Source organism: Triticum aestivum, chromosome 6D (assembly GCF_018294505.1).
Source record: "Triticum aestivum cultivar Chinese Spring chromosome 6D, IWGSC CS RefSeq v2.1, whole genome shotgun sequence".
NCBI classification, from domain to species: domain Eukaryota; kingdom Viridiplantae; phylum Streptophyta; class Magnoliopsida; order Poales; family Poaceae; genus Triticum; species Triticum aestivum.
Genome location: NC_057811.1, coordinates 470,178,939 through 470,198,319, shown reverse-complemented (window position 1 = coordinate 470,198,319; position 19,381 = coordinate 470,178,939). Strand labels below are relative to the sequence as shown.

The 19,381-nt window shown below is 44.3% G+C and overlaps 2 protein-coding genes across 3 annotated transcripts; both read right to left on the bottom strand.

Moving 5' to 3' along the window:
- Positions 1-2,153: 2,153 nt before the first annotated feature.
- Positions 2,154-13,131, bottom strand: LOC123145981 (N-alpha-acetyltransferase 35, NatC auxiliary subunit). Of its 2 annotated transcripts, XM_044565527.1 has the most exons (17): positions 12,906-13,131; positions 12,679-12,821; positions 10,586-10,653; positions 9,813-9,971; positions 9,566-9,733; positions 8,682-8,835; positions 8,119-8,198; positions 6,845-7,117; positions 6,592-6,735; positions 5,345-5,479; positions 5,125-5,223; positions 4,047-4,103; positions 3,768-3,972; positions 3,081-3,199; positions 2,930-2,998; positions 2,746-2,844; positions 2,154-2,663 (listed from the first exon to the last, which is right to left on the bottom strand). In XM_044565527.1, exons 2-17 carry the CDS (start codon positions 12,800-12,802, stop codon positions 2,424-2,426), a joined length of 2,193 nt encoding a protein of 730 aa, XP_044421462.1. In that variant the 5' UTR covers positions 12,803-12,821; positions 12,906-13,131; the 3' UTR covers positions 2,154-2,423. The 2 variants fall into 2 exon arrangements, with proteins under 2 accessions (XP_044421462.1, XP_044421463.1); XM_044565528.1 differs by lacking the exon at positions 12,906-13,131 and having other exon boundaries at positions 9,818-9,971; positions 12,679-12,825.
- A 3,012-nt stretch (positions 13,132-16,143) lies between these two features.
- Positions 16,144-18,922, bottom strand: LOC123145980 (protein transport protein sec31). The gene is made up of 5 exons (XM_044565525.1): positions 17,892-18,922; positions 17,690-17,784; positions 17,461-17,572; positions 16,838-16,890; positions 16,144-16,709 (listed from the first exon to the last, which is right to left on the bottom strand). The coding sequence occupies exons 1-5, from the start codon at positions 18,817-18,819 to the stop codon at positions 16,488-16,490; spliced, it is 1,410 nt and encodes a 469-aa protein (XP_044421460.1). The 5' UTR covers positions 18,820-18,922; the 3' UTR covers positions 16,144-16,487.
- Between the last annotated feature and the right edge of the window lie 459 nt (positions 18,923-19,381).

Here is a 19,381-nt window from a genome sequence, read left to right as displayed (position 1 = left end):
TGCGGGTGCCTTTAACTCGGTGTCTTGGATTTATCTACTGGAAGTTAGGAGATATATGGATTTTGTAGGGATGCAGAGCGGCGCCGATCCGCCCCGCTTCCAGGTCAAAATGTCTGAGGCTCATTATAGTTTTTTGGTCAGATTTAGCTTAGTTTGAACTAATATCAAGTTTATGCAGGGTTATGCGGGATGCCCGCCTGCATCCCTAGGATTTTGGCAGCTGGTGGTGCGATATCATTTGTCTGCTCTGGGCTACTGCTTCCTCTTGGGTCATGGCTAATGGGGAACTGGAGCCGAGATTCTTCCACCGGCGAGGCATCAGGCAAGGCAACCCTCTCCCTGATGCTCTTCAAGGTCACAATGCTCCCTCCACTGGTTGTTCAACAAAGTTTGCTCGGTTGGCACACTTACCCCAATTCAGCTGCCAACTTCACTTCTGCGGGTCACTCTCTATACAGATGGTGTGGCTCTCTTCATATCAGTGTCTCATGTTGACATTGAGGTCACCAAGCAGATACTATATAGCTTTGGTATTGCCCCGGGTCTCTGTGCAAACCTAGCCAAGAGTGTTGTGTATCCTATTTGTTGCTACATGCTGGATATTGAAGTTTTGCTCAATCAGTTTCCTATGCCGATAATGCAGTTCCCTTGCAAGTACCTTGGCCTACTAATGATATGCATGGCATATATAGATGTATGTATTCTCTCCAATGTAGTATTTCAATTACTGACTGTTTAGATTAAAGATCTGCAAGACAGAGTTGTGTCATTAGTTGAGGTTGATCTTTGTGAGTGACTACTTAAAGTTGACTAGTTGTCTCTGTGATGAACTGGAAGTAAAAGAGAATATATTATCAATTGTATGTCACCTTGCTTAAAGCAATATTTTGTTTTATTACTTAATACCCCGCCATGCGGGAGAATATCAGGTACTCCCACCCTTTGGGGTGCTCCAGGTGCACCGATGCCGAAAAACATTTTTTAAATATTCGAACAATTCTGAAAAAAACTTAGCACATTGACACAACATTGATGCATCTTATCACAAAATTTTAGATCAAAATTTAAAACATGGCTCGAGATACAAAAATGACAAATTCGACAGTAAATAGTACATAACATAAGTTGGGCTTTACATTTAGCCCATTATCACATTGATGTCAAATTTATCATTTTTGTATATCGAGCAATGTTCCGAATTTTGATTTAAAATTTTGTGACAAGATACATCGATGTTGTGTGATTGTGCTAATTTTTTTCAGAATTTTTCAAACATTTTTAAAATGTTTTTCGGCATCAGTGCACCGGGAGCACCCAAGGGGTGGGAGTACCTGATATCCCCACCACCACCACCACCACCATGCAAAGGTATCCTGGTTGGAGAGTGGAGTATTAATTACTCCCTCCGTTCCTAAATATAAGTCTTTTTAGACATTTCAAATGAACTATAACATACGGATGTACGTAAGCATATTTTAAAGTGTAGATTCACTTATTTTGCTTCGTATGTAGTCACTTGTTGAAATTTCTAAAAAGACTTATATTTGGGAACGAAGGGAGTATATATGCATGTAGAGGTCTATAGAACATGGATATATTGCATTTGTGTTATCATGTCATGTATGGTTAATCATCATAAGAGAATATTTGCAATTCATTATTCACATGCCTATGCTTATATGTATGCATCGTGGATGTTTGGAGGGTGCTACTATTGAACTTATGCTCATAACATCCCTCGTAAGAACAAGATATAATAACTTCATTCTACATGCACTTTTATTCTGTGCCATTTATTATGCCAAACAAAATAGTTTCACCCACAAGAAATGCTCATAACTTATAGGAACTAGGAAATATAGTGATATGGACAACCTTGCTAGACTTGTTGGGGACATTTCAACATGATCTCGCAAATTCAACAAGCCGATGCAGTTTAGATTTTATAGATAAATGAATTTGCGGAAACCGACCATTGCATTGCTATGCATAATTTAAAGAATATGTTTACTTCACTTCATCTATATCATCTTCGTGATGCATTGATGCACTGCTCAATATATCTTTTTTGTACCAAAATATCCCAAACAACATAAGAGAAGCTGCTTCCCTCCACCCTCTTAGATAACATAACAATTCCACTAAACTCAATCTGCCAATAACTTCTCGCTGGAATTATAGAACATTTGTACAGTGTGTTTTGCAGAATAAATGATATCAAAAATTGCTTGACAGAATAAAGCCAGGGGCGTGAGCCTTTCCTGGCATTTTCTATATTCTTCCTGTTGTCTACAAAATTGTCACGTTCGTGCAGCCTAAAGAGAGATTTGCCCGAACCAAATGAACAATCAAGAATGACAGACCCGAGCTGTGCCATCACTAAAACAGAGTTGGAAAATCTTTCACCCTGTCTTGAGAAGAACCTATGATCTCTTTACAACTGCGACCGCAAAGTGGGGGTGGTGCGTAAACTCAAACGAAACCCTCAGTTTCGGATCGCTAGCACCGACGTGGTTGATGATGTTTAGGGCTATCCTATTGTGCTCGGCAACCTGTTCAATCTGGCGGAGCTCTGCAAGCTTTTCTGGTTCGCTCGCAAAACTACCTTTCAAGGAGGGAATTATCTTCTGGATTTCCTTGAAAAAGTTGTATTTCATTACGTCCTGTAAAAAACATTTCACGGTTAGGTTCAAATAAGCAGAGGAAAAAACTAGTGAATGGGGGTTTTCAAGGCTGAGTACTGACTGCCATGTGTGCCTGGGCAGCCGCTTCCTTGAAACTGTAGTAGGTAATGCACTCGGGTATTTGTGCTTTCTGGAGAAGATCAAAATGCTGCATGAATCTCTGCGGAGAGTGGTTCAAGATTCGTCAGACTCGTCTAAAGCCATGTCTATAAGGATATCAGAATTCACAAAACTATCTGAACCACCTCTTGTTCAGTATTGAAGATACTTGGTGACTGGAATGACTTGCTTTCCTTTCTCAGGGCAGCCAGCAACTGCATTAGCAAACAGATAAATGTTGTTTAGTTGCAACAGGGAACGGTGCCGGGGAGGGAGGGGCATTAGTGCCATATGTACCATTGAAAGTCCTTCTGATAATAGAACATAGCACTGAAGCAATAAACATGAAGAAGGAAATGGTGTGTCTCGTACAGAGTCCTTTGAATGATCCTTCTTCTTTTTCCCTTTTCTTCGCGCTGAACCGATAACAATAAGGACAAATTAGAAACCAATCTACTAAGAGAATATTGATGAAGATGGTATGGTGTTTTATAGAAACTTAGTAGGAAACAACATCAAATGAATTTTCTCCATAGTGGTGTTACCACTTACCAGTAACAATATATGAATATTATAACCAAATATACCCCCAAAACAGGAAGTTTTGATTTGACGTAATTACATATTTCATTCTGTCTAATTTCCTTTTCAGCTTCTGGATGGCAATGTGTGCTTATTTATTTAAACTGTCTCCCGTTTGAATTCTGCAATTTATTTTCCTGTAGTCTTCTTGTTCTCTTAATTCTATTGTTTTCCAAATGGATTCTAAGAGGCAGATACATGAAGCAGTAAGATGCACAACATGCAACTCAAACCATCAAGGTGCTGACATATCTGAATATCTGATAGACATCCGCCAATGCTACATGGTCATTTTTATAATATCGACAACCCTGCTAAACTGGAAATCTACAAGCACATCATCTAACTGTAATTTAATGACAATAATCTAACAAAAAATTCTGAACAGGCATGATAACTTACAGTTTTCGTTGCTAGCAAGGATTCGTAACTGCATCTTCTCTATCAGCTTTATAAACACCACATGCATATACCAGTACACCATACAGTATTCACTTGGAGAATAGAGGTCAAGCTCAAAACCCAATATGAGAAACCGAGAAGCAATCCAGTACGTATGTTCTTGAGACCAAACAAGTAGTTGCTTTGATACTCTCATGCACATGTTCTGCACCACCAACAAAACAATATCAAAATATATAACAACTGATTACCACAGCAAGCACTTAAAATCAGAGATACCTCATCGGCCAAGACATTTCTAGTTTCACCAAACTCTCTTTTCAATGCAAGCTCCAACTGCAATATGTATAGGTACAAAACACTGTAAGTGTAAGATCTAGAGATGACCCATGGTCAAACTTCCACAATCTTAGAATGCTCCGTCTCAAACTATTATAGAAGTGCAATCATCAGAAGCCCTTGACAGTTGGCTGAATAATAGTAGAAGTAAAACAGAGCACATTTGACACTATCAAAATTACTGATTTCCCATTTGTGATTGATCCCTTTCTTTCACCTTGTCATAAAATGATGGTCCTAGCAGGGAATTTCCTCTATCATTACTCAAGAATCAAGTTACCAACAGTGACAGACTAACATGTAAGTGCTCCGTACCACGATGAAGTGAATACTCAACCCAGTAAGAAAAGATCAATTCAGAATTTGAGTTTTTTTTCCTCTGCATGATTATGAAAGATATAGGGTCAGTTTGGATCGTGTCCAGTGTACCATGCCTGGCCTGGAGCTTGCCTGAAGTGTGCCTGGGTGGTGTTTTGGTTGCTGCCCTGGAGAAATGAGTGCTAGCCTGGCCCCTTGATGTGACAGCTTACTTAGCCTGGTATATAACTCAGGCATGCTACTTAGCCTGGACCAGGCGCTCAAAAAGGGACGCCTGGCTGCCTGCCTGGTACTAATCAGATGCGTTTCCCTGAGACTTGCTGTCCTTTTAGGTATATTATAATACTAGTAATTGTTTAATACTTTCCCAGGCCAGGCCAAAAACAAAACAGCCCTAGTCCAGGCTCGCCTCACCAGGCAGGAAGCACCGAACGTACCAGGCACCTTATTTTTCCAGGCAGGTACCCCAGGCCACTAACCAAACACACCCATAATGTCATTCGTAGCTTACATGGCAATAACCAATTTTAGAGACAGAACTGCAGGTTAGCATGAAACTGCATTCACTATTTCACTAGCTAAGTGTGTTTGATCCAAGTTAAGTTTCACTAGCTAAGCGTGTTTGATCCAGGGTCATGTTAGAAAACAAAGCAAGAAGACAGCAAAAGGGAGCAAGTAGAAAATTGTATGCGTAACAAACCTGTATGGAAATGGTACTCCAATCCTGCAAGCTCTTCCCAAGCTTGCGCCGTTGCCATGCAGTGTTTGTACAGAGAATTTTGAGCAAGTTGGTAACCAACTACAAGGTCATTAATGCACTTAATCAATGATATGCACGGAACTCCAGATATATATTTTATGACTGCATGAGTAATATATATGACGTAAAGGTTGAAAAAGGAATAATCCTTGTGGCTGACCTGACCTAGCTGCACTACAAACTCATTCGACTGGAATTCCTTATCTCCTATAATATCCGGTAATGACAGAGCCCTTGAAATTACATCACAAAACAAGTCTCGCCCATAAAGCTTGCCATCTTGAACCAATAAAGTCTGTTTCAATGGATTTTTGCATCATTGTTAATGTAAGTGGGAAACAACAAACTATAACATAAGTAACTCACTGAATACATATTTGCCAGGATGAGACTTAGGATTGGGAAACAAATCATATTTCTACAAGAGAGGGCCTAATGGAACAGAAAATGAGCCAGCTAACAGCAATTCAATGTTACAACATAAATGAATCCTTTACTGGACTAAGAAAACCTCAAAGCTATGTTCTCTACCTCTTAACACAATCACTGCAGCTATTTATTCACTGTGTGATTTCCATTTTTTGCTGCAGGGTGCGACTATAGTGGATATGGCTGTCATCATCACCCCAGCCACAAATTACCAGCTGCCAGCAACCGTTTTAGCTGATTTAGAGGTAGGGGTCTACGGCCATGCTAATTCTACATTTATCTATGATTTCTCAACTCCTTTCAGTAGTCTCAGAACTCCTGACACTCTTTGCACTCCCAGCCTAAAAGTCCTAGTGGCATAGAATCTGCCCTTCGAAAGGCAGAGGATGTTGCTGGTTCCATGTTGGCCAAAGGATTATGTATATACCACCGAAGGATCAATTTATAAAGAAAAATAGTAATGAAACAGCAGTCTCCTAAAAGTCAGTTATGGATATAGGAACGAAACAAAGAAGGATGGATATTTGCAGAAATAAGCTAACCACATTGTTAACAATAAGGAAAAGTAGTTCGATTCTGATATCCAGACTTCAACTATCGGAAATGTTTAGACTCGTGACACTCATAAAGTTGAAGTTCACAAACCATACCAAATGAGAAACAAAATCCAAGAGTAGCACTTACTGCATAACTACAATGTATGACATACTCCACAACCACAGAAAGCAATGGTTCATAACCAAATTTGTACAACAATCAGTTAAAGAACAGTTCATACACATATACAAATACAATTGAAAAACAGATGTCATACGTAAATGATAGAATCTACAAAACCTTTCTATATCTAACATAGCAGACAGATATTAGTCATTTTTTGCAATCCGGGGGAAATAAAACACTAATGTTAGATGAGTCAAAACATCTACAGCATAACAGTGATAAAGATGGCCCTTGAAGCATGTCAGTGTGACCCACCTGAAGAAATGCTCTAGGAACCAAATCAGGTACAGATTTTTGGAACTGTGCAATGAAGTGAAGAACATTCTCAAGCACGGGATCAAGCGACAGAGCACAAATGATATCTAGATCATGCAGAAGCTTCTCAAAGTACCTAATTGCCTGTAACAGTGAAGTTGACGCAATGCTTATCAAGTTGAGAAGGAGTATACAGAAACTATGCAGTAGTATGGAAGTTTAAGCATAATTTATGGCACCGATCTGAACTTACATCACTCCAGGCAAGTATTTGAACAGCACGCGGTGGTGCTGGACTCAGAAGTCTGCTATTCAGGCTGACATCAAAGCCAATAGGGCAGCAACCTGATGCAGTGGTGCAGCTTTCGTCACCTTTTTGCGATGTAATGTCAGACTGAGACTTAAGGAACTCTTGGGATTTCAGCATCGAACTAAGCTCAGCCAAGCATGATGTAACATGCTTGCGAGCCAAATCCAATCCTCTTCCTTGAGGTTTCCTCATGCACGTAACCACATGGTGAAAATGCTACATAACAACAAAAATGTGAAGACAGTCAGAAATCAACTAAAAACCTCTTATGTATCATCTTCTTGCATGAGGTTTGCTCATGCACATGATGACATGGTAAAGTGCTACACGGCCATACAGACGTGTGATGACATTTAGAAATTGATGAAAACCCCTCTTAAGCATCATTAAGATGATCACCCAGGACTAAACTTGGCATTCATTTATGCAAACAGCTATGGTGGTCCTTATTTGCACATTTCCATATACTGAAAAATCAGGTGCTCCTAGGCGCATGCTTAACATGCACCTAGGCGCTGGGCTGGAGGCAAAACGCCTAGCGCCTAATTGTGCTTAAGCATGCGTTTTGGTCAGAAACGGTCAAGGCGGAGGCAAACCGCTCGCTCAGCGCGTAGCGCTTAAAAAACACTTGTTTCCCTATGATATACTCCCTCCGTCCCAAAATAAGTGTCTTGAGCTTAGTACAAATTTGTACTAGAGCTAGTACAAAATTAAGACACTTATTTTGGGACGGAGGGAGTATACAACATAACATTTAGTTTTAGCGACAATATCATAATCGCAATCAAAAAAGGCTTTGTTGTTGTTGTTGATCATAATCACAATCAATGCATATAGTGGGTAGTGCTGTAATGCCGAAACAAACTCTATGTCCCTCCCCTCTCTCACTGACAATTTAAAGAGAAAAGTGAGAATTGCCACTCAATTCAATGAGATTTCAGTCTCACTCAATTGTCTCAATGACAGTTGTTCAGAATCCATCGAGTGGTAAATCGAGGTGCCAATGAATGCACTGACAAATTCTTAAAAACTTCCCAATTTAGATAGCACCAGTTTATAACTTGACTTCCCATTGCTTAATTTGAAACCACCACGTTATCACAATAACAGAGCATAAGCTTAGATAACCAACATGATACACACATCAAGTATCAGCTTTGACGAAATTAGACTGAACAACTGAAGTGAAGAATTGGAAAGGAAACATGGGTTAAGACCTTACGAAAACGTAATCTGCACAACAAGGCTCTGCAGTAACCCTCTTCCAGCTCAGGATTATCCTGCAGTGATTCAAACTCTGCAGTAATAAACTTTTTAGTTAATAACACAAAGCCTACAGCGTATGTTCAAATCAAATAAGCAATTCAATAACTTCGCTTTTATTTCAAATGTCCAGCGTCCAAATTCTTTTATAATTTGGTGTCGTAATCTAAAGACTAAGTGGTATATATTTTAAGATGATGCACCAACTTACTTAGAAACTTCATATACAAAACAACTTGACGCAAACTAATCAGCAGTCCACAAATTTCCAAGCCGAAGGAAAGCTAGTTGTATTTTTTTTTAAAGCAGGAACATATATTTAGTTGTATGTTTTGTAAAAGGCTGCAATTTCTCTAGGTATCGGCAAACTTATGTATCAGCTCAACATTACTACTGAAGCTAGGACTTCGGACCATGACATAAGCAAATTGATAAAACAAGGAACAAGGTTTTACACAACGCAAAATAATGAACATTTAATTGAATCAAAGGATATCTGCAACGGCAATACAAGTACCTTCTAGTGTTTTTTTCTTGGATAATGCTTGGGATTTACATGCACGCAATTGACGAGATATTGTCTCTTCAACCGAGTTCAGAACTGACAAGCACTTATCATCACCTTCACCATTCAAAGGCAGTCCAAAAGACATCGTAAAGAGGTCTTCTTCCTACAAAAGCATGCGATGAAGATCATATCTTATGTAATAAGTGTAAGTATGGGACTTGGATTAAAAACTAGATAGAATTGACTCGTATTAACAAGACCAACCTGTATTCAAATTCGATTTTCATGCCATCCTGTAAGTTATTTGAACAGAACTCAACCGACAAAAAACCCTAGGTTGGGCATGGCACAGGAAAGCCAAAATCGGAACAGGACACCGAACCAAACAAGCCAAATTTCCAGTTAATTCAAGGTGTTTTTTTGGCAGTTAATGGAAAAAAATTCAGGTTTGCCGAATTTTGTTGTTTGGGTTGTCAGAAACCAAATTCACTGAAACAACTGAACTACCAGATTTACATCCTAAGGAAGGTGCCTGTATTCAGTCCTAATGAAGTTCACCAAGATAATAAATATTTTTGAATCACCTTTTTAGGTATAGTAGATGAAAGAGCAGAGCACATACGCATTTCACTGGAAACATTGATTACACAGACAAAAAGATGAAACGTGACGTATTACATATTCCGCTCATAAAGAGGTAGTCTGACATGGGGCGTGATGTTTTTGTTGCACACGAATCTCCGCATTTCAACAATAACAATATGTGCCTACTCGTCGTATATGAAATTAAATACGAGCATAAACCAACATGCACGGCTTCCTTATGTCAAGACTCAGAGTACACATAAATGAAATCAGGGGGGATGACGATAGAAAATTTCCAGCAAAAGTACCTCATGAGTTCGGGCGGTCGAAACGACAGAAATGACAGAATTACAAGTAGCACGCAAAATCCTGCAGAAGCTATTTAGGACAGCATGCGATGAAATTCTCTCCATTTTCATAAGGTAGATACATGTGAAGACGGTTTGTGCTAGCGTGTGACCCTTGTGCCAGGTTGCCTGAAAAATAAAGAAGTCCGATAAAGTAGTTTAGCCAAATTGAAACACCTGCTTTTTAGACATGGTTGCACTGAAGTACCTCACATGAGAAAAGATGGTCGATGACATCAAGAGTTCGTTGAATGTCAAGTGTTCTGTCCAAACTAAGTGGAACTGGGGCAATGCCATCTTCTATGGCTTCATCGATGGAATAATATCCACTTCTCTCGATTCCGGAATCCATTTTAGGGTCCATTATCTGTATCAAGACGGAATGGACGCAGAGAACCCAATTAAGCAATGGATCTAAATATTAAATTGATATCCCACAAATTAAATGGTAAATGAGCCACTCGACAGGCCTATAATACCAAAGTATCCTGAAATAATATAATCAGAATTCTGATATTTGCCTTTGTCACTATGAACTTGAAAGTTTGTACAGAGTCATGATCAGTTAGTGAGGCTCAGCACTCAAGAGTAATTCCAAGCCTAAGGTGTACATCCAGAATTCAGATCAAAGCAACGCAAGTGCAAGTTTCATGCAACAAACTCGCATATCCAGAATTCAGTATCAAAGCAACTCAAGTTCAAGCTTAATAGGGAAAAGTTTAAAAGCATCTAACGGTGACTTAAAAATACCATGTCTACTCCCTTCATAAAGAAATATAAGAGCGTATAGATCACTACTCTAGTGATCTAAACGCTCTTATATTTCTTTACAGAGAGAGTACATGTCAACTAATTAGTAACCACTGGTTGCGTAAAATAATTTAGTAACACAAAAACATCATTTGACACTCTGAAGTACGCAACAGAAAAAATGAGAGTTGAAACACAGCAAAAGAGCAGAGGATATAATGAGGTCCTTACTTCCAATGCAGACATTGCGGCAAACAAACTGAAGTTCTCCCCATGTACAAGTTCCCCATCTTGGAGATCTACAAGCATGAAGAAATTAGAAGGAGAACAGTTGGTAGATATAAATTAACTACCAGATATCAGCATCGACTCGATTTTCAGGCATCTGCTCAAATATGACAGTCCTAGATACATTCACATCAAAAATTGTTTTGGAGTTATTTTGGAGAGACACATACCAGTGACGGTGTCGTCACGCACAGGGCTAATCGAACCCAAGAGTCCACAAATCCACAACGCTAGCCATAGTAAGTTATGGTATTTGGTTTCGATAATCCAGTTGGGAAGCTATATATTATATCTTAATCTATCTTTTAGGTCCATATTATTGGAATTCTCTCTTATCAGGAGTTCAGGACACCGGTCTATAAAGAGGGACACCATTCATTACGAGCTCAAGCAAAAAATTAACAGATAACTGCCCCCCGCACTGGCACACTATGCGCAAGTCAACTCAAAATAGGCACAATAACACAGATCTAAGATAGATGCAAGCAAACAACGCGACTCCTAAGCCCTAAACTTAAGCCCAAGCCTATAATCCTAAATCCTAACATGAGTGAAATCCTCTATTCTCAATGAGGTTACTCACTTCATGTCTGTCCAGAATAAATGTTCTCTAAAAAATGACTAATGTCCTGTCTATTCTCAATAAGGATTGCATCAACAGAGTAAATTTTCAGTTTGTCCAGTCAGCACTAGTAATATAATATTATCCTGACAACAAATTTCCCTGACCAACAATTCATATCATGTTGTTGAGAACAGACTTTGAACTCCTTCCCACCAATATAAATAAAAGGAGTGATCAATAGGTATGATTCACAAAAGTATTCATGTGTATCCTTCTAGGTAATCCTGGCTTGTGGACGATAGCTCCCTCCACCCCTCTAGCTCAACCCCAGGTAAGCCAAACCAGGGGCAGATCCAAGGGAGTAGATGAAAGCTCGGACACCACAAGCTTTGCCCCTTTCGAAATTCAGTGCATCCCTCACTGCACCGAGCTACAGTTGACTTCCACAATGGGGCACCAATGAATAAGAACTAGTATGAACAGGCAACCAGCAAGGCTTTTTATTCTAAAAATCCCCATTACAATGCACAAGCAATCTTGTGAAACCACTAAATGAGAACATGAGTAATGATATATATCTGTTTTCAGCTTTCAACAAAAGGAAGACATGAAAATGTGATGTCATCATGTGCCATTCTGCTTGCATACCAAAGCAGAAGTCAAAATTTCGAAATATTAGTATCATGATCATGTGACGTCACAAAGTAGACACCCCAAACATGTTATCCATATGGCTATACCTCTCAAGTAGGGCAACATTTTGTCACACAATAAAATTCTTAAGGCACTGCATGCAGCAACCTGAGGGCTAGTTGGGATAGGCATGGATTACACTCAATCGCTTCAGATGAACAGGGCTTTCAGTTCAATTTTCCTGCCCATCGAAAGGTTGATCCGAATCCATCCAAACAAGCACCAAATTGGTTCAGAGAAACAAATAGGTGCATACTTGGCACAAACCACAATTTACACATCGCCTAGGAAATTAAAGAAAGCAACACAGTGTCGGCATCTCTCTTATGTTCTGACCATACACCTGATACAAACCCGCTACAATACATGAAACTGCATGCTTGCGGCAATGCACTCATGACAGATCATGCCGCATAAACTCACGCAAACAGAACCGGCTCCTAGGCCCTTAATAATTGATCCTATCAGGAGCAGAGGAGCCAATTGTTACTCTGCTTTTAATGCGAGCTCATTCCATTGTAAAAAAAAACAGCAACAATAGGATTACAGGTCCAGTCAGTCCGTGCGTCCTGCAGAGCAATGCAACCACGCCTCTCGCATTGCTGGAAACAAACTGTGAACTCAGTCAAGCAGGCATCCACACACACACAGCACGAGATCGATCGAGCCACGGTCCGTAGACCTGCTAACACTCCCCGCTCCTCAAAATAGCTTGGCAGTACTAGTCTTCAACGTCTTAGCAAATACAGCGGGGAGGCGGACTACGGCTGTGGCTTACCAGCGCAGGCGGCGGCGATGAGCGGGGAGACGTCGGCCCAGACGCCCTGGTCGCCGGAGGGGGGTATGGAGGGCGGCGGCCCTGGCGCGGGGCCCGCGGGCGAGGAGGAGGAGCTCGCCTCCATCGGATCTGGCCGGATGCGACTGCCCACGGCAACAATGGAAGTGAGCACACCGGAACCGGAGCGAAACCCGACGGCGGCCCGGGCAGAGCTAGGGCTCCCTTACCAGCAGAAGATGGAGGGACCAAACCGCGGCGTGCGTCCGGGAGGGATCTTCGCTCCGCCTCGGCCCAGGCCAGCCGAAGGCTGAGGAGGGCGCCGGCCGAGGTCGAGGTGGAGCCGCCGCCGCCGCGCCTGGGTGGGGGTGGGGTGGGGATGAGGGAGGGGGGCTTGTGGAGGCGGCTTTGGCGGCGCGGGGCGGAGGGGTTTCGGCGGCGAGGCTTTTGCGTGCCGTGGAATCTGTGGGCGCAGTTGTTACGGATTTCGTCACTCTCCCACCCAGTGAATGAATCTCCTTGACCTTTTTCATGAGTACTCTTTATTTTTCCAACTCCACAAAGATTTATTTACTCTGCAGTGAATTATTATTTTTTTGCAGAAAGATTGGGAGCTTTACTGATTAATGAATAGGTTTACAATCCAAAGCCAAAAGAATTTGCACATCTTGTAACCACGAGTCGGTTTGATGCTATGAACACGCTAGTTTAGCTAGGAAATCTGCAACCCTATTCTGACTTGTATCCAATTTCATAATAGAAAGCTCCCTCTCGTTGGCAAGCAAGTCTTTCAGGTCCTGTACCAGATGGCCCACGCACGTTCTATTCGGCCGTGTTTGCTTCAGCAACTTAATAATATTAGAAAAGTCCGTCTATAGAATAAACGGACATGCGGTATAAGTACGTGTGATCATCACCCCTTCCTTTGCAGTGAATTTGATGTATTTAGTCATGCAAACATTTAATTGTTTATTTATTACCAGCCATGTTGGCAAATTTTAACATATTTTATTTTTCCAAATTATATTCCAGGAGCCATCTCTCATTCGTTGGGGACTTCTAAACTAGTTGTCCCACAACCTCTAGTTTAGAAACCCTAGTGGATAGGAAGAAGGGTTATTTTCTAAGCCGCGGAGAGGGTGACTTATTTTTTAAGTCATCAAAAGAGTGGAATATTAGAGGTGGTTAGCGTCTGCCTACTACGCACTAGCAGACATGGCAGTAGATCCGATAAAAACTGGAGACCCTATATCTATTAGGGGTTTTATTTTACTATCGAGAATGGTTATTAGGGTCTCCCTATGACATGATAGCAACTACGAGAACATAATCAACAGAGAAGACCAGCAAGACTATCAGGTTTGGCAAGGGTATGAATTTCAACATTCTTTTTCAGTTGGGGTTCATCGAAGCACGAGCAAGAAGGTTAAGTAGAAGGCTTAGTCCAACATCAGCGGGTCCGATCACGCGATCCAAAGGCGCGGTGGCCAATCTAGGGCTGGGGTCATGGGCCCCTCACAAACATTTTACAAATTTTCTTTGTACTAGTGCAATGTTTCATGTTTGTCCATCATAATAATTTTGGTATGGTGTAGTAAAAAAATAACCATTGGAATGTTGCCCATGGTATTCTCAATAACAAGAAAATGTTGTCCATGGTTACACTCACAATGCCAAATCCTAAATCTGCAAGTGCAAAGGCGATAAAATCAAATCCTAGATCCTCCACTGCAAAGGCGGCGACATTTCCTACGAAAACAGGGTTGAATCGGGGAGGGGAAGATGCGAGTACGAAGTGTGGGTGTTTTTTTTCGACAAAGGGTGAATTTTATTGGCTCAAAAGAAGCATCAAGAGGATACAATATAATGAGCATACACCCGGCCTCTGCATAACTAGGATGCACACAGCCAACCCAACACAAACGCTAAAACACACAAATGACTAGCAAAGTCATAAGACCAAAAGCTATGAATAGGTGTGAAAAGGAAAGAAGAAGAAAAAAGCCCCAAAGCGATTAGATCAGCGAACGACAAACTAGAACTGCGACCATATCCGCACCAACCATTGACACCACATTGACGACGAGGATCTTCAACAACAACGCCTTCAAGAAGGAAGCGACACTCAAGCGTCGCCGTCGCCGGATCCAACCAAAAAGGCTAGAATCAAAGTTTTCACCCTGAAGAAACAGTCCGAACGTATCCGAGCAATGCCTCCAACAAGGTCACGATGTAAAAAAAACATCGCCATTGCCAGGGATGACCACTCGGGTCTGACCTAGGCTTTCGCCCCGGAGCTCGAGACCGGGTGCTCGCAGCACCACCATCAAAGTCACACATGTGTTGTCGCTGCCGCTTTTCCACAATCCAAGCAGCTGCAATTTAACCGCCGCCACTCCAACAACATTCCTTTGCGTCAAGTCATTGTCCATAATTTGTACCTCACCACCGAAAGTCATTCACCGGATCAAGAGATAAAAACTCCCGAATTCACTTTGATGACCCCCGATGTCGTGGATCCATAGAAAATCGTTGCAGAACGATCTACAGTCACCACCATCTGGCCAATCAAATCTAGACCACCACCACCAACAGAGGATCACAACGGCGGCCTGCATCGCACATGCCATAAGGCCAGCTCATCGCCGCAACCTTGCAGTGGTCGGAGCAGTGACAACAAACACTACGGGGCGCCCAAGGGATCCTCCCCGCGCCACACCCGAACAAGATCTTTGGGGGATAACAATCAACGGCCACCACCATCCGGTCGATCGGATCTGGATCACCACCGCCAACCGAAGATCAGGCGTCGTCGGCCGGCACTGCACACGCAGAAGGCCAGCAGATCGCCGCATCCCCACGTGCCGAGCGCAAGGACCACCTCATGGCGCCCGCCGTCATCCCGGTGACAGGCCGATGACCGGCCTCAAGCACCGCACGGCACCGCCACCAGCATGGGCTAAATCTGGCCAGGTCAGCAACTGGAGCCCGACTAGGCCTTCAGGCACTCGAAGGCCACTACCGTTCCAGCCCTTCGCCCCTGACAAAGATGGGATCGGGGGAGGGGTAGGGGAAGGGTGTGCAGAGCCGCGACGAAGACGACGACCGAGGATGCCGCCATTCGCCGAACGGGGCGCAGCCGCCGAGGAAGGCCCCCATAGCAGATCTCGTGGAGTGGAGGGGTTGGGAAGGGGAGTGGCGCTCAGCACCAGGACAGAAATGAGTCCGCCCCGCCGCCACCATCCCGGGGCCAGGCGCGGCTTTGCCGGCCAGCCCTCCGGCAGCGGCGATGCGGGAGCGGGCCTCCCGGCGGCGCGGCAGCGGGTTCCCCCGTGCCGCCCAGGAGGACGACGAAGTGTGGGTGTTAGCTATGCGAAACCAGTCGACATAAATTTTAAAGCAAATTACAGCATTTCCTCTGCCTCCGTTGGTCAATTTGGATTGCAGACATGGCAACGCAAACCAACAAGGTACCAAACCCCCGTATATGATTAAATGAAGAAACAAGTAATCATCATCCCGTTTGTTCCTCAATCCATTGGCCTGATAACAGGGCAGGGGAGAGCTGAGACCTAGGATCAACAAACATTCTGTTGCTACAGAACAAGAAAAACATGCAGCTATGTCAAGCGACTGGTTATTACAGAAGAAGTGGATCAAAAAATTACAACACTGCAAAGACCTGGCCGAGCAGAGATATCTTGAGCATCGGTGCCTGTCGACCCGATGGATTCTACCGCCAACGGAGTTCTCAAGGCCAAAGAGAAGGCGAAGAGTGTGGAAAATCATCATCTGTCCCGGGCAGCGGAGCTCTACGCCTTCATCTTTCTCTTCCTCTTGCTCTTGCTCTTCTTCGACTGCGCCTTCGTCGGCTGGGTCTTCTTGTAGTCGGGCGCCTTGTACTCCGGCGTGTCGCGGAGCCCCAGCTTCGACAGGACGAGGCAGTACGAATCCCAGTCGGTCCTGCGCAGGTACTTGAGGTACTTCTTCCTCCTCTGGACCATGTCCTGGAGCCCCTTTCGAGAGTGCTTATCCTGCATCACAGCAGAGTCGACGGGGTCACTTGATCAAACTGAAGTTTGTGCAATTCCGGAGGTGGTGCGAAGGTAAAACAGCAATACAACATCGGTACGCATAAGGATATATTCAACATTGTGCATACCTTTTTGTGTAGAACGGATGACAAGTGCTTGATTTTTAGTGTCAGTTGGGCTACTGAAAAAACAAACGCGCAGCATATCAGTGGTGCAAACAGAGCCAGAATGGCATAAAATGCTCTACAGAAAACATCAGAACTGCTTACGACCTTAGCTCTAGACAAGTGAAGAAACATAGGAGTAGCAGGCATAATGATCTGTTAGTAAGCAAGACTTCCTAGCCAGACATCTTTTCAGACTAATCAATTACTAGCTACAGAAGAATATGAAGAAAAAAAAACATGTTACTGTCAAAAAATGAAACATTGAAGTTAACTGAGCCGTAGCTCCATTGTATTGGCTCACAGAGATACTAGGTGTTCAAATGCAAATACTGAATACTCTATACTGCAATCTCTAGCACAGGCTATATCAGCTCCTCAATCAAATTTTGTCTTTGGGTCAATCCTAACCGTCACATCAAAATCATGCAAGCCTTCATTGCCAAACACAATGGTGACTCAAAATTTAAAAGTCGCTATTTATCAATATTACACTAGTCATGGAAAAGTCACAGGGCATTGAAACACTACATTTGCAAGTCAGTGTATTCTACTAGTATTATGCAAGTAAGGGATAAGATATTTACTTTGAACTCGTGCGGAACCACAGTCATTCTCGGACATCTTGAACTCATCCCTCACCTTCTGAAGCTCCAATTTCATCTTCTCTTCCCCTGACATGTGGTCAGGATGGAAATACTGAAGACAGCAGGCACCGATAATCATCAGTCAATAGCACTCTCAGAGCAGATACAAACAGGGGAGAAGTCCTCCCACCAGCAGAAAATAGATGAAAAAGCAAAAGGCCAATCTCACCCTCTCTAGCAACTCCTCCTGCGGCGGAAGATTGCTCAGCATGTACTCCGGCAGCGGCTTTCCACCGATGTTTGCAAATAGTGACATATGCTGGACTGCTCCCGATCAAGCACAATACAGCACAAGCTGTCAGTTCCATCGCACCATGAAGGCAAAAGAGGTGAATGAAGAAAGAAAAACAAGCAATGCTGGGCGGGATTACCACTTGTAACATGCTTCTTCTGCCCTTTCTGATCTTTATGGAGGCTCGTTAAGGTCTGCCGGAGCAAACCAAACTCGCCGCCATACCGCGGGTCAGCCTGGCCCCTCTCCTGCTCCGCGATCTTGGCGATCCGCCCCTGCAGCTCCTGGAGAGAGAACCACTCCTTCCCGTCCTTCCCTGCGTCCGCCGGCCGGAGCTCCCTGAGCATCTGCCCAAGCTGTTCGGGAGTGTATTCTTTCGCGAGAAAAACGCCGGCGTCCTCGTCTTCCTTCCCCTCCCCAGGCTGCGGCTTCCCGGCCCTCTGCCGCATCTCCCTCCCGAAGATGTTGTCCGGGGTGTTGTTCAGGAACCGCAAAGGCGGCTGCCGCTGCCTCTCCTGCTGCGGGTCGATCTTGCGGATGCTCTCGCGGATGGACTCGAAGCTCAAGCTGAACGGCTTGCCGCCGCCGGCGTTGGGGGCTCCTCCTCCCTGGGGGCGACCCGCCGGGGCGGCGGCGCTGTTCTTGAGCAAGTCCTGGAACGACGGGCTGGCGCCTCCGCCGCCACCGCCGCCGACGCCGGGGCCGGATAAGCGGGGCGAGCCGGCGCGGAAGGACTCGAGGCTGCGCTTGATGTCGTCGAGGCCGACGGAGGGGGCCGCGGGCGGCGCGCCGGGGCGGAGCGGGTTGGCCGGGATCCGGCGCGGCGGGGGCGGCGCCGGGGACGACTTGAGGCGCTCGCGGATGTCGAGGAAGATCGAGGACGCCGCCGGCCTCTGGGGGCCCTCGCCGTGGTTCGGGGGCGGGTGGGGGTCGTCGGAGGGCGGCGGCGGCGGGGGAGGGAAGGGAGGGTTGTTGTTGGAGGAGGAGGAGGAGGAGAAGGAGGAGGAGGAGGGGCGGGGCACGTGGAGGAGGGGCTTCCTGCTCGGGTTGATCAGCCGGAGCGCCATGGCGGCGGCGGCGGCGGCGGCGGCGGGAGGTGCGGCTTCACTCCTTCCTCCGCCTCCTCCTCCTCGGTGGACGTGGAATAGGGTTTTGTGGGAGGGGAATGAATCAGTGGAGTGGTCGAGCGATCGGGCATTTGCGGCCTGCTACGAGCACACGTGCGGTGGGCTGACATCGGCCCAATACGGCCGCAGATAGAGTTCCTGTGTCTGCGGGCCTAACAAACCCACCGTGTCGGGCGGCCCAGCAGCAAACCCCTATTCAAGGCTCTGGAGGAATATGTATGCTAGCATGGTAAGGCCTTGTATAATGGGAGGTGCTTAAGGGGAGGTGCTCAAATATATAAACCAGGCTTTCCTTAAGCACTGGTGCTTATTTGTACATGGTAGACGCTTAACTAAGTCCGATTTATTTTTCTAAACATCTCTCTAAGCACCTACCATTGTACAAGGCCTAAAGGAGATTATGGCTGCTTCTGCGCAATTTCAGCAACGTACCTTCATCTTTAAAGGTCGAGAGTCTAATCAAGAGGCACATAGCCTCGCCAAACATGCTTTTGGTTTGGTT